The sequence below is a fragment of the Euleptes europaea genome, chromosome 17 (genome assembly GCF_029931775.1).
Source record: "Euleptes europaea isolate rEulEur1 chromosome 17, rEulEur1.hap1, whole genome shotgun sequence".
NCBI classification, from domain to species: Eukaryota; Metazoa; Chordata; class Lepidosauria; order Squamata; family Sphaerodactylidae; genus Euleptes; species Euleptes europaea.
This window is the reverse complement of record NC_079328.1, coordinates 42,247,328-42,265,274: the sequence shown is the minus strand read 5'-3', so window position 1 is coordinate 42,265,274 and position 17,947 is coordinate 42,247,328. Positions and strand designations below refer to the sequence as shown.

Genomic DNA, 17,947 nt, shown 5'->3' with positions numbered 1-17,947 from the left:
TGGCTCTGTTTTTGGAGTATATAAAAGGTACTGCAAGAGGAGATGGAAGAAGAAGTCTGTGAGTGAGGAGGTTCCCTAGTTAAGAACATAATGAGAGAAGATTAATGAGGTTGCTATGGGATAGTTGAACAAAACTGCCTTCATTTTGTTACAGTAGTACAGTACTGACAGAACAGTGCTTCTATTCTCTCGTGGCAGATATAGAATTTATGTAGCTAGCCAGGTCCCAAGTCGCTAGTCCTCAAAGAGGAGTTTGTGTCATTCAGCCATCTCCCAGCAAAAATCAGAAACTGTTCTCCGCTGTCACCATGGAAGATTTATTGAGAGATGCCAGTAAAGTCCCTCTGGAATCTTAAACCATCTCTCTGTGTGTGTCTTTAAAAGACTCTTCTGCAAATTAGCAGTTCCAGGTGTTTCCTGGCCACATTCTTCAGGCATTGGTACTCTTGGACCAAATTAGGGTTTTTGTGTGGATGCAGAGTGACCACAGCAACATCAACTTTATAAAAAGGAAAACTAATTTAAAGTCATTGATTACCAAAAAAAGGGGAAACTATATATTTAAGTAGCTACAACCACAGAGCAACAGGAAAAGTAAAAGAGTGATAAAGGCACTCTTCCCTCTCTAGTTCTAAAAGTTGGCCCTTTATGATGGTGGATTAAAAATTAGGTAGCATAATCTTAGTGCATTAAGAAGTAGGCAGCATAATCTTGCCCTGACCTGGATGGCCCAGGCTAGCCTGATCTCGTCAGATCTCAGAAGCTAAGCAGGGTCAGCCCTGGTTAGTATTTGGATGGGAGACCACCAAGGAAGTCCAGGGTTGCTGTGCAGAGGAAGGCACTGGCAAACCACCTCTGTTAGTCTCTTGCCATGAAAACCCCAAAAGGGGTCACCATAAGTCGGCTGCGACTTGAAGGCACTTTACACAGCATAATCTTAGTTATCAGATTTTGGTGTTTTTGCCATATTGGGATGATGATGATGATTGCCAGCTAGGCTTGAATGTGGCTTCTCTTCCCGTGCCTCATCTCTGAGGTCTGCTCCCCTGGAATTCCTGGCATTCCGAGACAGACAAAAACAATATACAGACTTTTCTTCCTTTGCCTTAACTGTGCAGATAATCATAAAACAATACTTTCTCACTTTGATTTCAAGGAAAATAACGCTTTCTTTTTTTTCTTTTAGAAATTAAAATGGCTTCATGGGTCAAGGTAACCACAGATCAAGCACCAATGCCCATTGCAGAAAAGAGGTAAACACAAATTGTATTATTCACATTTGTTTTCCACAGGTATTTTTTTGTTTGGTTGTAGTTAGAATTTTCCTAATCCCAGAAGCAAGCTTCACTTTGATTTCTACGTAGCTCCACTTTAAAGAGTTAGTGAAATGCTTTTAATTCTTTATTCCCAATTTAATGGGTCACTTCAATTAAAAAAAGTTATGCAATGTATGCTTAGTGTTTATCTTGAATAGATGGAAATTGGTATTTAAATATATGGGATGTAAGTCCATTGACATCATGGAGCCTGCACATAAATATCAGTGCTTGCATAATCCTTTAAAATATAAATCTTTTAAAAGTTGCAGATTGGTTTTCATGTACATCACATTCTGCCCCCCTTTCTCGTCACTGTCATTAAGTTCATTTATTTAAACGAAGAGCTTTCATTACCGTAAAAGCTTAGTTATATTTTAAATATTAGCAGAACAACAGATTAAGTTTGAATGTTCATAAACTATAATGACCCCTATAAGTACACATACTTATTATGGAATGCCCTTTTCTCATCTGTTTGCCTGGCACCAGGTTTGTTAAGGTTTTGGCCCTAGGTAGTGGTGTAGTAGTTAAGAACGGTGGTTTGGAGTGGTGGACTCTGATCTGGAGAACCGGGTTTGATTCCCCACTCCTCCACATGACCGGTGGAGGCTAATCAGGTGAACTGGATTTGTTTCCCCACTCCACACAAAGCCAGCTGGGTGACCTTGAGCTAGTTACAGCTCTGTTAGAGCTCTTTCAGCCCCACCTACCTCACAGGTTGTCTGTTGTGGGGAAGGGAAGGTGATTGTAAGCTGGTTTGAGTCTCCCTTAAGTGGTAGAGAAAGTTGGCATATAAAAATCAACTCTTCTTCTAGGTGAAGGCTTAATTATTTACCATGGCATTTTTGAGGGGTATTTTCCAACTAATTTGGAAGATGGTTTTTTTTGGGGGGGGTTGTTTTGTTTTTACTGGATGTTTTGGTTGTCTGTCTTGTGTTTTGCAAGCCACCTAGAGAGGCTGCATTTGTTGAGCAGTATGGGAGTTTAATCACTAAATTAAGTGCTGGGGGCACATTTAAGTACGGAGCGGGAAATGTTGAAAACTTTTAGAACATAAGCATTTCCATGCTGGCCCAAACGAAAGGTCTATATAATCCAATGCTCTGTTTCTGACATTGACCACCAAGATGCTTAAAATGTGCTTTGAGACTGATGATTAGGGAGCGTTAAAAACACACACGCTTTTTAACATGCAAAAGGTTTAGTTTATGCTAGGGCAGGGTAACTTCTTTCCTTGGGTATCAGTAATTCTCAGCAATGGCAAACATGTTTTCAGACTCCTCTCGTTGAGACGGACTTCCAGCACTTAGCAAAGTTTTGTAGCTAGCAGCTCCGCAATAAAACATTGATTTTTTTGTGCGATAGCCTGAAAAAGGTGGGGGAGGCTCATAGCAATATCAGGTTTCACTGCATGAATAGTTGCTGCAGGTGAACAGGTCCCCATGCAGATGTTGCTCAGAGAGGTTTTAAGCCACCATCATAAAGCAGCTAGTCACCTACAACAGCACTTAGAGTGTAATCCTACTCAAAGTTTCTCTGGCCTAATCCTATTAATTTCATTTGGCTTAGTTTCAGGTGGGTAGCCGTGTTGGTCTTCAGCAGAAGAGCAAGATTCAAGTCCAGTAGCACCTTAAAGACCAACCAAGGGTTCCAGAGTATAAGCTTTTGAGCGTCAGAGCTCCCTCCATCAGAAAGCTTGAACCCTGGGAGTCTTGCGCGCGCTACCGGACTCGGATCTTGCTGTTCATTTGGTGTAGCACAATCCTACACGGAGACACTCTGGTCTTGCCGTTTGTTTTGTAACCGAATGCCTCATGCTCCTGGGCCAAGTGGGCTTTCATTGCCAGTAAGGGACCCTGCCCGACCACTGTGGTCATCTTCAGAGGCCCAGCTTTGGGTGCCCCCCGGCCTTCTGAGATTAGGCGGGTGGCAACCTGGGAGAGGGCCTCGTTGGTCATGGCACCAAAGCTCTGGAACTCGCTGTCCAGAGAAATTCGTCTGTCCTCTTCTGTTGCCTCCACTTTTTTTGTTTGGCTTTCCCCTCAATGTTCCCTCCTTCCTAATCAATGCTTTTTCAGTTTTTTAATGTGTATTGACTCTGTTTTTTAACTCTTCTTTTAATGATGTGTGGGAGGGGGCTGACTTTAATAGTTTTAAATTGTGATTTTATTGTGTATGTTTTCAATTATTAACCATCTTGGTAGCCCTTGAGGGCTGAAAGGCAAGATTGTTGTTGTTATTAAATGCCCTCTCCACTCCTACTGCCCCTCGGTGAGAAACGTCAGTGGCAGATAGAAACTAGTTCTCAGTGAGCAAGAAAAGATCTTGAAGTTCTGGATTTACTGAAGAAAAGAAAGGGCCGGGAACCATTTTTAGAAGCCGAGAATAGCTTTCTCAGTTAGCTGCTAGTAACTGTTGTGTTGCGTGGTACCCTGATAAATTGCAAAGATAGATCTTCATAAGTAGACTCCTTAAGCAGATTCCTTATCAGGAAGACAGGCTCCCTGCCACTGTCTAGCACTGGCATTTGGCAAATGGCTGCCGTCATTGTGACATATTTGCTGGCGGCATTGTTTATTCCAAAGGGAGTTTGCATCTTGTTTTCTAGTTGGCTTAATCCTCCTGCAAAATCACAGCCCGATGGAGTGCTTCTGTACTTCAAGGGCAACTTGAGGACTGTGCTTAACACCAAACGGTTGAAGTTGATCACTATACTTAATTTCACCTCCACGAACACAGACCTTTTTTGGGTACCTGGGTCACAATACTTAGTGTGCTCTTTTGTGTATTTAGAATGGTCTTTATTTTGGGATTTTTCCGCTTCGTCGGTAGCCTCTTGATTAGTAGAACGAAATTAGATCTCGTTCGTTCTTGAGGACAGTTCCGGCAAATGAAGCAAGACCAAGCAGCTGTCATCCTTATTCTGCCTCTGGTACTTGGCTGATCTTTTACAGGCTGCACATCTGTCAGCCTCTTTTGCGGTGAGCTTCTCCGCCCATACCTGTACGTACATCAAACCTAGCAGTTAAAGAAAAATATTCGTTGAGTGATGTCGAGTTTATAGGAAATGATCCCATTAACTTTTTTCTCTACTCATTGACTTTGGTAGGTAAAAAATAATTACATTCTACTTGGTGTGAGTACATCTAGTGATTCATTTACATGGTTTCAGCATCCCATGCCTTCCTGTATCATCTCTTCCACCCCTGCTGCTTATTCTCTTTCTTTATGTGGCATAACCTGTTAGAGTGTTGTTGGTTTGTGCTCTTGAAAGTCTGGTGTTTTAGAGTTGTGTTGTTAAGATGTTGTTAAGAACATCTGTTCCTCTTTCAAGAAAAATAGGATTGTTTGGTATTATTTCCACGTGCTGTTGCAAGAAGTTTTCAAGTTGCTTCATTTCTCCGTGAGCTTTCAAAATTTCATGTACCTAAGGATTTAGACTTTTTCTCTGTAATAAGTAGTCCCATCGTTAAAAAAAAAAAAGGTTGTTCAGGGAATTTCTTCTGTAAAGTGATCAGCGTTTAGGATGTCTTAGCCAGGTTTATTTAGAAGTTTTTGTTAAGCACGCTGAGGCTTTACTGGCTGTAGTTCTGAGGGGAAGAAAAACCTTTGATATATTTAGTATGATATATATTGATATGTGCAGAGATGAGTCATATATGAGCTGTGTATGGAATATATGTGTAATATTCCATAGCACATTTACCAGTATTATTATTATTGACAGAATTTATATCCCACCTTTTTTTCCTGTACAAGGGCCACCAAGGCGGCTAACAATTTAAAAATCATACATAATTAACAGATGTATTTGTACATACTCTTGTGTCTAATAAGATTCTTCCAGACAGTAACTGGATTCTGTTCCACAATCACTTTTCTGTATCCACAGAGTATCTTCCTGTTTTATCCTTACAGTTTATTATTCCCTCATACAGCACTGCTTAAATCTGTAATAAGCCAACATTTTTACTATAATGTTGATGTGATGCTAGCAGGATATCTTCTGCGCAAGCTAACCATTGCTTTTTTCATTTTGAATTCAGGCAAAGACCCGGATGGATCCCACGACTTCTGGAGTAAGTAAATCATAATAGATGTGTTTCAGTCTTGTATGTGATTCTGCCCTTCTGTATTCCTTTAACAAAACACAAGTTATTTCAACCTGTTTTTCGTGGAAAAGAGTTGCCCAAAGTAGCTATTCACCTATAAACTTTATTTTAAAAATCATTTTTAAAGATAGCCTGTAATCTTTATTTTCAAAAGTGCCCTCTTCTGTGTTGAGTTCCTTGTTGCTCAGAAACAGCCTGAGAGAGTTCTTGACGAGTCCACACGTGTGAAGAGTTCACAATGGGCTGTGGACAAAAAACCTGCCTGAAAAGAGGTTTTATGTTAATGTAAACTTTGTTCTCTATCTGGTGGTAGGACTGTGGGTCAGATTATCTGCTTTGCATGCAAAAGACCCCCGGGTTTTATCCTTCACTTATCTGGTTAAAAGGATCTGGTAGCGGGTGATGTAAAAAGGCTGCCAAAGGCCCTGTCAAATGACTGCCAGGCAGAGTAGGCAATTCTGCCCATGGTAGACCAGTGGCTTGACTCAGTATTGGTGCGAGAGCCTCTTCACTGGTTTTCATAAAATTGATTTCTCATCCTAAGCTAAAATCAAGTGCTCAGCCTAGAGATTCTCTTGAAATTCCTCTTTTTTTTTTTTTTTTTTTAGAAGGAGTATCAAAGTCCTTACTGGAAACCTACCAACTTTGCTTTTATTTATGTCTGGGTTCAAAATGCTAGTAAACTTTGTTTGCATGTTTAGAGTGGTTTGATCATTGTTCTTCTCCAGCTTTTGAATGAAAGCCATACAGTTCTTAATGTGGCAGGACCCAGGTGTGAAAACTTTTTTTTTTTAACATTTGAAATTAAAGACCATGGGAATACCTCTGTTAGAGAAGGTCCTTGGGAGATGAACTCACTTCACTGAATAATGACCTTTCTGCAATTGGCAGAATGGTGTCCCGATACCAAGTAAATTAAGACTCGTGGGTCACCATACCAAAAAGGTTGGGGGGCACTGTTCTGGAAATTCCTTCGGGGTTGGGATATGCTGATACTTCCCACTGGCTAAGCACTTATTGCAGCACCTGGACAGTGAAAGGATAAGGCGTATTTTGCTTCCAGGTCAGTTCCCTGCTGTTTGCCACGCAAAATGTCAGCCAAAGGGTGCTCCTTGAAGAGCTTTGACCTGGGAAGAACGCGGTGTCTGATGTGTTTCCGTTTGAGTTGTTGGTGTTCGGTGCCCTTCCCTTTATATGTTCTCCCCTTACTATTTCTCGGTGCTCTCAAAGCATTTTCTGCACCCAGTGTGAGGGGTGGAGAAAGGAGGTCTCTTTTGGGTTGGTGAGCTCTGCTAATGCTGAGCTGAGAAGACAAGTCCTGAAGTCCTCTGTCAGTGTTTTGCCGGTAGAGAGTTAGAGTTCCAATTTCCAGTCTGAACTGCCTGAAACAGGATTCAGAACTCCCCAGGGAGAATGTCCTTTATATCCTCAAATAAAGAGTTCTGCTCTACTTAAACAAAAGGTTCTTCCGACAGTCATTGTATTTTTTTTTCTTCCTTTAGCATAAATCCCTACAAAACTGTTCAGAAGAGTACTTACTCGCCTCCAGACGGGTATTCAAAGGAATATGAAGATACTAACAGGTTAGAACAGTTTTTCTCAGTACTTATTTAAATTACAACTTGTCCCTGTCTCCAAGGCTCAGGGCAGGTAACTGTAGGTTGTTTCTTTGAAAGTAACTGGTAACACTGGGCTTTCTTGGCATAGCCTCTGCTCTCCAAAAAGAAACCCATCTAAGTCTTGCTTCTAAAGGTGAGAGCCAGCGGGTTTTGTAGTTAAGAGTAGCGGACTCTAATCTGTAGAACCAGGTTTGATTCCTGACTCTGCCACATGAGCGGCAGATTCTGATCTGCTGAACTGGGCTTGTTTCCCCGCTCCTCCACATGAAGCCTGCTGGGTGACCTTGGACTAGTCACAGTTCTCTCAGAACTCTCTCAACCCCACCTACCATCTTCAAGTACTTAAAGGGCTGTCATGTGGAGGATGGTGCCGGGTTGTTTTCTGTTGCCCCAGAAGGTCAGACCAGAACCAGCGGGTTGAAATTAAATCAAAAGAGTTTCCGTCTAGACATTAGGAAGAATTTTCTAACAGTTAGAGCGGTTCCTCAGTAGAACAGACTTCCTCGAGAGGTGGTAAGTGCTCCTTCTCTGGAGGTTTTTAAGCAGAGGCTAGATGGCCATCTGTCAGCAATGCTGATACTATGACCTTAGGCAGTTCATGAGAGGGAGGGCATCTTGGCCATCTTCTGGGCATGGAGTAGGGGACACTGGGGGTATGTGGTGGAGGTATTTGTGAATTTCCTGCATTGTGCAGGGGGTTGGACTAGATGACCCTGGTGGTCCCTTCCAACTCTATGATTCTATACCTCACAAGGTTATGTTGTGGGGAGGAGAAGGGAAGGCAGTTGGAAGCTACTTTCAGACTCCTTAAAGGTAGCGAAAAGCGGGGTATAAAAACCAACTCTTCTTCTTTTCTTCTTCTTAACACAAACCTTGGGAGAGCTTGGAAAATTAACCCATCTATAACAGCCAACACCTAACAATGTATGGTCGCATATGGTTTCTGTCTCACTAGTTGTATAGATTCACTGATGAGTAGTTCTTCATCCCATTGGTGAACTCTACTTCCAGCATAATGCTGGAAGACTTCAGTATCAAAGCATCGCTTCAATTAACCCCCCTCTTCCTTTTTGTTGCCTGTTAAATGTACCATGTCCCTGAGGATACTTACATCAGCCCTAGATAATCAGTATGGTCCTTTATTAAGAGAGCCGGAGCTACAGCTGTTAATGTTGAAGTAAGACGAGGGAATGTAGGTTCGGTTGTGAGGTTCACCGAGTGATTTTTGGAAGCAGGCTGGGATAAAGACAGGATGGATAGATCAAGAGTCATGACTGTGCACATGTTTGAGGTCCTCCCCCAGAGTACTCCCGTAAGAAAATGTATGGTAGAGCTCTTGTCTAAACTGCAGGAAACTGTATCTTCCTGATTTGCTTCTGTTGTATATGCTTAGCTTTGAAGAACTATTTGGACAGCAATACCACCCATCAACAGGGAATGAAGATAAGTACGAGAGATATCAGTATTCTCAGAAAGGTAAGAGATTATTTTTCTGGGGATGAAGCTATTCCCAGCTCTTTTATCAAGGGGGCTTTGCTGAAACAGCGCTTTTTTATGTCATCCAGTTTCTCGTTGTTGACCCTGTGTCCTAGAAGTTGGTTTTTCAATTACCGCTCTTAGAATGCACTGATTGGTCCTGGTCAAATGTCTGGGAGTTTTTAAAATGTGTCGTGTTGCCTTCAGCGAGCATTGCACTTGTATACAAATAGAGGAAGCTACATATGTAGGCATAAATGGAAGAGAATTTTGTTAGTCTTAAAGGTGTAGGCTTCCCATTTACCATGCACCAGGGGGGTAATTATCATCCCTAGTTTCTGGCTCCCAAGGAACTGAGGAGCGAGAGGAAGATGACTTCCATGTAATGACACTCTAGGAATTTCCCCTAGTCTTTGTGGTAAAGACCATGGAGACTTGATGAGGCAACCTAGAACGTCACCCGAAAGTGACATCACACGCAACCCCCAAAAATTTCCCAGCATTTGCCAAAGCAGTGTTGGGAACCCTCTAAAGGTGCTCTCAAGCTTCTGTTTGCTTATGCATTTAAGTGTCATCGCTGCTTTGCTAGTGGCACTTACTACTTCAGTCTGTTCGGGTTTCTTTCTAGATGATGATTTCGCCAAGGATATTCATCGGGAGAAGCTGTACTTGCAGTTCTATCAACAGATAGAAAAGGAGTTCAGTAAAGATAGACCTTCGGACTGTGTCATTGTCTCCATCAGCAAGGATCAAGCGTAGGTTTACTTTTAAAGATGCACTTGAGCCAACATTGATGCTTATTTATTTATTTTGTCTTGAGCAAGTGAACGGCGCAGGGGCTTGCAGGGTTCTTTCCTTTCCTTACCAAAACATTTTCTGAAACAGCACAGACCAGCAGTGGCTACCCTGAGGCCCAAATTACGAGTGGAAGCAGCAGACTCGTTGTCGTGTGTCAGTCGTGGTGGTGGGGATGATTTTCAGGAGGCAAGCTTGAACCCTCTCCTGCCTACAGCTTCTTTTCCTCCCCTTCTCACACACATTTCCAGCCAAAATCATTTTTGATATCTGAGCTTGTCTGGGAAAAGTACCTGGAGGGATGGAGTGGAGGCGGGCAGGTAAGCATAGTGAGAGGGTTCAGAACCTGCCTTTAGTGAGAATGGGGCAGAAGCACACCTGAAAACTTAGGTTTACCACTGTCAGGTGTAGTTTGGGCTTCATTCATGTTGAACATAGTAGGTCTTAACTCACATCCTTGGTGTGATTTCTATTCCTCGTGCTCAGTTTTTAATAGGGTGTCTTTAAACGAGCACTATAAAGTCTAGTCACAATAACCTCAGGCTCTTTCTTTGGTTAACTATCTGTATGAAATCGTTCCTGCCCCGTATATGTTCTCCCTGACCACTTTCTGAAATATCTGCTATTCCCTAAAGACACTCCTTTTTGCATATTAATTACAAGTTCCTGCATTAAATCCATTGCTATAGGGTTGAAATTTGGAACAACTGTATAAGATGATTTTTCCTCGATTTCCCAAACTGTGTAACTTGGATGTACGGTGTTGCTATTTAAGATTTTTTTAAACTCTCTTTTAAAACATTGTAAGGTGTTGAAATAATGATGTACAATTAAATGTTCCAAAATTCTGGTCTGGGTTGTGACAAGACCAATAATAATTTGTAATGGTGATGTTCTGGGAGTTTGCAAGATCACTTCCATCAGCAAGGCCTTGCCGTCCTTGACTAGTCATTGGGTTTGCATCTAGATGAAATTGGCAGTTTCCATCAGTTTCCCCTTTTAGCAGCAGTCTCTGCTCATGACATTCCTCAAGACCCCCTGTCACCCAGGAGCAATATTTTGTGGAAATCGGGACTGCAGGGGGGCGGGAGTCCCATTCTATCCTTGGAAAGTTTAGTCTGGATCCACCCCATGTTTATATGCTAGATACACTAGGAACTGCATTTTCAACATTTCCACTCCACAGTGCCTCTTAAATAGTTTATATTTCCTCACAGTCTTCCTAAAACAAAATACATATTCGTAGTCTCTCATACACGAAGCTCCTTGTTAGTGTCTTCCTATTTTAATTTTTTTAAAAACAGCAGGATAACTTTGTTTTCCTTGAAGATCTTACAGTACAAAAAAATGCTTGCCAGTTCAAGGCACATTTTGACGTTACTGCTTTGGTTAAATAATGAAAGTTTTTTGGGGAAAGTGACTCAGGCCCTTCTCACTTTGTCATTTCTCTCGGGCTCTTCAGTCTGTTGCTGGTGGTGTTAACCACAGCGTCTTAATTTGCATCCTCAAGTTATTTCCTCCCGAAAGCTCTTAACTTGATTCTCAGGTTCAGTACCTTCTGAAGCACACTTCCTGTCGCCTGCAGTCTCAACAAAAACACCGTAGTTTTTTCTGTAGGCCTTTGCTAAACAAGTCAGCAACATAACCTGGACGGTTGATTTACATGAAGCTATGCACGCTTGGTGACTTAAGCACAGTTTTTGTGTTCTTTTTTTACTGACTAGTCCCCCAGATTTTCACCCTCAAATAATATATTGGCCTGATGCCTTCAGTCTTCTGAGATGTGGCCCCTTTTTGCCCATCTTTCTTTCTAGACATGCAACCGCCCATACTTTTAAATCTAAAATAGCCATTCCCACCATAAATCCCATTAAATGCTTGTCCAAATGGCAATAACGCATGTTGCAATCTCAACAGTTCATCCTTTCAGAGCCAGGTAAGGTTAATGCATGTCACTGAAGCCTTCGTGTACTCCAACATCAGCTTCAAAATGGGTATCTGGTGTGATAACAGGCATGGGTTTTAGCATCTTGAACACAAAGTGGGAGCCCTCTGTTAAATGGCATTAATACATTTTATTTAAAAAAATCATGAGATAAGTCCACTGCCATTTATTTAAAACTGTTACGCAGGGACAGTGTACTTGTGGCAAGGGACAGTGCCATCTTATGGGTTAAATGGCTGCTTTTGTGTCCTACCTAACGGAACCAACCTGGGGGGCCCATGCAAATGCACCTTTTGTCTTTAGGTTAAAAGGAAGCTTTTCAAATTGTGTTAATGTTCATAGCTGATGGTGGGATGGTGCCAGAATTGGAGATTCTGTGATACTAGTCCATAACATGAAAAAAGAAATCCATGCTTCAGTGCCAGTCTGCAGTGCCCTAATCTTAAGTGATCATTTCCTTCAGTACCTTGAAATGTAATTGTTCCTGCCCAAATCCCTTTGTTCATGCTTTTTGGGGTTTTTTGTTTATTTGTTTCGTTTTAAAAATGTATGTTAAAATGCTAGAAGAAAGCATACTTGTATTTGGTTACATGTTTCCACATTCCTGTTTCCTAAAACAACAACGATGCAAGTTTGTTACTTTATGGGAATCCACACTTTAAAGTGTTTCCTATCTGTCGATAAACCTAATGTTCATAGTTGCCAAACTGTTGTTCACTAATACATAGGTTAGGCTTCTGCCGGCAGGAAGTTCTCTTGAAGTTGCCATTGAAATGATAAATAAGAATTGGTGTGTACCGGTTATCAATGGTTCTTGGTGCAGAACTTCCAGGAAGATAATACTCATCTAGTCGAATCCAGAATTCCATAAAATACTGTTTCTAACGATCTCTAAAACCAGCAAGGGCTTCACCATACGTTTTTGGTATAACAAACGTATGCTTCTGGGCTTCCGCATTTGGGAACACAAGCGAGAAAAATGGTGGTTTTCTTTTTATTTTAAAAGTCCCTTCATAGTTTTCATACATGTGCGCCGGTTGGGGGAACTCTGGCTTGCGCTGAAGCCATGAACGCTCTGTGAAGCTCTTGTTCACATGCACAACTTGCTGGTTAGTGCTAAAGCCTGAAATTCTGGAACTCTGACCCCGCCACTCCTGCCATTTCAAAAGGGTTGGCTGAATTCAAAAAAACACCTTGTTGTCAGACCTGTGCCACCTCGTTTCATGCAGCTAGCCCAGTGATCTAAAATTTCCTCATTTCATGCAGAACAGCAGCAACTTAGAACGGTTGCGCATCTCTCTAATTTGTAATGTAACCTGCTTCTTTTTTTCTCCTTCAAGGGAATACTCAACAGCCATAGGCCATCGGTTGCAGGATCATGGCCTTGTGGTGGAAATGATATACCTTACATCTGAATCAGGTCTCACGCGTGCCCTCCAAGAAGTTAAAAATGATGGTTCCCCATTTTGCGTTCTTGTTGAACCATCCAATGTAGCGCTTTGCTCTTGCACCGTAATCATGCTTCATCAGTCTATCAAAAGTAAGTTTAGCTTCAAGCCACCTCCCCGTTCACAAAATGCTGTCTAGATCACATGAACACATGAAGCTGCCTTTTACTGAATCAGACCCTTGGTCCATCCAAGTCAGTATTGTCTACTCTGACCGGCAGCGGCTCTCCAGGGTCTCAGGCAGAGGTCTTTCTCATCACCTACTTGCCTAGTCCCTTTAACTGGAGATGCCGGGGATTGAACCTGGGACCTTCTGCATGCCAAGCAGATGCTCTACAAACTGAGCCACAGCCCCTCCCCTTTTTACCATCTTTTTACCAATATCTTTACAGTCACCACATTTCTGGCCGAAAATTAAAATTCCCTGAAAAGACATGGCTGCTACTGCAGAATCAGCAAATAGTGTTTCATTAAAATATTTATGCAATTGTACGTTTCTACATATAGAGAACAGTACGATACACTTTAAAAAAAAATTCCCAGTCATGACTTCTACATTGAATTCTTAGTACTATTCTTCTCTTTGGGAACAATTTATAAAATTGTTCCAAGTATGAAATTAATATTATAAACGATTGAGCACATGCAGGACCGATCTGTTAAAAAGAGTTGTGTATTTTTATTAAAAAATTTAAAGCACCCACCAAACTTACCAGTATTAAATGTTTGTACTGAATCATGAACATATAACATCCAGTTAAAACTTAAACATGTTAATGTTACAGGAGGAGTTTGGTTTTTTCGACTTCACAGTTGAACGGTGTAAAAAAACACGTTTTTTTCCTTTGTCTTGATATAACGTTGTGAAAAAGCAAAGTATCTCTCTTCTCCGTAGTACACCGTAATATGCCCATGGAAGATGCACTGGCTCTGATAGCTAAAGAGTTTGAGAACATTTTTGCGGACCGCGAACAACAAGAACGCGCAGAGATCTCACACAAAGCAGCTGATCTGGCGGATGACTACTTAGAACGAGAGCTCTGTGAGAGTTACCATGTGCCACTAGGCATTAGACATCTCCTCTTTCTGTTAAGTGAGGGCAGACATTTATTTCTGGAAGAATTGAATTCAATAAGTGACTACTTGAAGACCAGGAGAAATAAGTTTGAAGGTATTCATGATTTCCCCTCCAACCTCTTCCCCCAGAACATCCCTGTAAAATCCCGCTATTCCAAAGCCATGTTCTATATATAAAAGTTGCAACATCTGTCATGTGAAAGTAAAAGCCCTGCTATCCATAAAAATCTCATTTAAATGCAAACGTTACTTAAAATCATCTTAAATGGTTTTCATACGCATACAGTTCCCATAGGCAATATTTCCCATAGGTCTAGCCTGGGTATGTGGTATTTAAAGTAGAGCTGCACACCACATACACACAGAGTTTTCTATGTACTCAACACCATATGCATGCGAACTGCCTATCTTTACCTGGTAGTCCTTACTTGAGCTGCCTCCCATCAAAGAAGATGCTCACTTGTGTGTAGAATCTTTGGCCCCCATTCACACAGCAGTATGGGGAAAATACAACCTGTCCCTTTGCGTGATACATTTAATCGTATTTGTGGGAGCGCAAACAGTTTCGGTTTCTGCTAAAAGCAGCAGCGGAACATTCCCACATTGTGGTGGCTCAGGGGAGCCACTACCACAAAGTGGGTTAGCGGGAAGCCATGATCTGCTCGCAGATCAGTAGTTATAAACCCCTGGTGCGTCCAGACGTCCTGAAGAGCAACCGCTTCCCCATCGCTGCCTGTCCCCCGATAACAGTCACCATTACATACCAAAAGCCATCACGTGCTTATTTTTAAAAGTTAGGTTAAGCGAAATCTTGCATTCGGGAAGGCAGTGGCTGACATCGACTGCCTGATTATCTTATTTTTTGCAAACCGGATAAAGAAAACCCTGAAAGCTTTGCGGCTTAAAACAGTCTTCCAACTTCTGTCCATCAAACTTGAGTCCTCTTAACCAGATCTTAAGTATTGGCTTGGCCAAAGGAAGCACGTGGCTTTAAAAAAAAAAAAAAAGAACACTACGAAAATATGCTGCCAAGCTACAGATCTTTGCCATTAGTTGGTTGTTCTCTGCTGAATGCGTACTGCTGGCTAACTCTCAGTTCTCCTAACCCAGGCTTCGTTCCAGAAGCTGTTCCTTTAGCGCCCGCAGTTGAAGATGCTGCCTTCCCACCAAGTGCCAGGCCGAGCACCAGCGCCCTCCCGCAGACCTTGAGTAAACCTCCACCTCTTCTTCCGACGCCCGGACGGAATCCGGCGATGGGGCAGTCTGCCATTGTACCTTCAGCTAAGCCTGCTTTGTTGGGTGAGAGGCCATTGGGGGGTCTTCTTCCAACACCAGGTTGGTAAACCTGATTGTTTTTTTTAAAAAAAACTTAAGTTTCAATTGATGTTTTTTTTTTTTTTTTTAAACCGAGTTGTGAAACGGCGCAAGACGTTCGTTTTGTCGGAATGAGCCGTTTTCGTATTTAATCCTTTAGGAGCGGCTTAGGCTGGAAGGCTGTTCGCTGCCGCAAATATTTCCAGATTCCAGAATATTTCCAGTTGTGAATAATTCCAGATATTAAAGGCCTTGATTTCACACCAACTAATTTCCCCTTTCTTTTTTTCCCTCCCTGGCCAGGCCCCAAAGGTAAACCACCGCCTCTTCTAACACATTCTGCTAAGAGACCAATCGCCTTGGGTCCTTCGGCACACCTGCCGGCCAAGCGGCCACTGCTTGGAAGACCTGGCCTGCTGCCGACACCAGGTGAGGGCTTGGCAGAGCATGGTTCCCTCAAAGAAATGGCGCCTAGGCCTGTTAGACTATTCTGACTTGGGGGCGTTGTCTCACAGATGATAATGACCAGGCCTGTATATCAAAAATTTTGCTTTGCTTACCCACTTTCTTTGGAAACGGGAGATGTTTCGCCTGTTTTTGATCAGAAATCCCAAAGTGGTTCATGCAGCACAAGATCTACTGCGAATGATCATTCAAGTTACAGAATATTCTTAGTTTCATACATCTTCAGAAAGAGTTGCAACCCCTGAGTAAATCCCTGTCTGTTCAAATGAGCATAAGAAAGAACTCCGGTTCTCAAACTTTGTAGCCAAGTAACTTCGCATGTAACTTTGCTTAGGATGGCGCTGTAAAAGGGTTTGAGACGTATCCCCTGGAGCCACTTGGTTTCCTGATGAAACCAGTATGAAACCTACTAGTTTCAGTTCAAAAATCTACTTTCCCACAACAAGGTTTCTAGAATCGGTCATTGCAGGTCTTTTGAATATGGTAGTAGAAAGTTCCATCAGGTTGCAGCCAACTTACAGCAACCCCATAGGGTTTTCAAGGCCAGAGGTGGTTTGCCGTTGCCTGCCTCTGCATAGCAACCCTGGACTTCCTTGGTGGTCTCCCATCCAAGTACCAACCAGGGCTGACCCTGCTTAGTTTCTGAGATCTGGCGAGATCCGGCAAGCCTGGGCCATCCAGGGCAGGGCGAGACTAGCGAGTGCGTTGTGTGGTATAGTGGTTAAGAGCGGTGGTTTGGAGTGGTGGACTCTGATCTGGAGAACCAGGTTTGATTCCCCACTCCTCCACATGAGCGGCGGACGTTAATCTGGTGAACTGGATTTGTTTCCCCCACTTGTACACATGAAGCCAGCTGGGTGACCTTGGGCTAGTCACAGTTCTCTCAGAACTCTCTCAGCCCACCTACCTCACAGGGTGTCTGTTGTGGGGAGAGGGAAAGAAGGTGATTGTAAGTTGGTTTGATTCTTCCTTAAGTGGTAGAGAAAGTCGGCATATAAAAACCAACTCTTCTTCATTGGCAAAGAGTGGAGTGGCAGTACTCTGTGCTGTAACTCCTTTGTCACTCTAGCCCCTGTTTCAAGCACTGGAGGAAGGCCTCTTTCTGCTTTCAGAACTTTTTGCTCTAAACGAGATGAAACACAGTAGCGGACTTCTTTTTTTCATTACTTCCTCTTGTCTTCGTTCCACAGCTCAGACAAGATCAGCACAGCACCATTGGGTACCCAAGCCGAAGTTTCTGGCTTGACTTGGACGCGCCCAGATTGATAATGCAATAAATGGCAAAGCCCAACGGAGGCTACCCTCTTCCAAGGCAGCAGTACTGGACAAAATGTGTGGTATTAGTACACCGGGCAAGTTTAAACACGTATCATTTTTTTTTCTTTGTACACATTCCTGAGAACACTCTTCCTCCCCCCCCCCCCCGAAGTGGAAGAGTGAAAATAGATGTTTGTGGAAAGGTCAGCTATTGTAGATGCCCAATGCTAACATTTTAAATCGGTGTAATCTCCAAATAAATAGCTCGTTTACAGATCTTCTCACTGGTTTCTTTGTCACCCAAGTGAGCGTCATTTTTGTGTTCGTCGAGCGAGAGGTCTCTTCCTCACTTCAGACAGCTCTCTTAAGGAGGCGTGAACTCGCCTTGAGAATACCTTGGCTAGCCTCTGGAGTACTGGTTTTCAGGTGCTCAGCAAGGCACTGCTGTGCTTGGTTCAGGATTTCTCAGGGAACTGGAACCGCAGGAGCCGACGTGAATCGTCTGGAAGTGCAGCAAGGGGAAGAGTTGCCTCGCTAATCGGTGTCACCGAAACATCTTGAGCGCTGTTGCCGCTTCCTTGTAGAGAACTGCTCATTCAAGAGAGAATCCTCCAGTTCTTAAGAGCCTGTCATCTAATCATTAGGTTTATTCTTCTTGCTTCTATATCTGACCACTGACTAACATTTTAACAGCATTTTGTCATGCTCTTAAGTTTTAAAAGGCATTTGAGAAGTGAAACCTTTTTTTTTTTTTTTTAATGATTTTACTTCCCCTTTCGGCTTTTCATTTTTCACAGCCTTTCATGCACCCTGGTATTTAATGGACTGTAATGTTACACAGGATGGTCATGGATGAAAAAATAGTTGGCTGAAAAATATTTTGCTAATATCTGAATGCCCTTCCCAGTTTCCTTGTCATTGCCTCCAGGTTTTATTATAGGGTTGCCAGCTTCTCCAGGTGGGGCCTGGAGTTCTCCTGGAACTACATCTGATCTCCCCCAAGTAGAGATCAGTTCTCCTGGAGAAAATGGCAGCTTCAAAGAGCAGGCGCTATGATATACCATAGAGTATTATAGTGTTTATAATAAACCAGAAGGAACCTACCTAGGTTATTTTCTTT

General features: G+C 42.5%; 1 protein-coding gene across 1 annotated transcript; it reads left to right on the top strand.

The window, feature by feature from the left end:
- Positions 1-1,188: 1,188 nt before the first annotated feature.
- On the top strand, positions 1,189-16,816 carry LOC130488737 (nuclear receptor coactivator 5-like). Its single transcript, XM_056862376.1, has 10 exons — positions 1,189-1,253; positions 5,366-5,398; positions 6,934-7,014; positions 8,444-8,526; positions 9,155-9,281; positions 12,607-12,806; positions 13,610-13,885; positions 14,902-15,126; positions 15,409-15,534; positions 16,761-16,816. Exons 1-10 carry the CDS (start codon positions 1,195-1,197, stop codon positions 16,814-16,816), a joined length of 1,266 nt encoding a protein of 421 aa, XP_056718354.1. The 5' UTR covers positions 1,189-1,194.
- Positions 16,817-17,947: the final 1,131 nt, after the last annotated feature.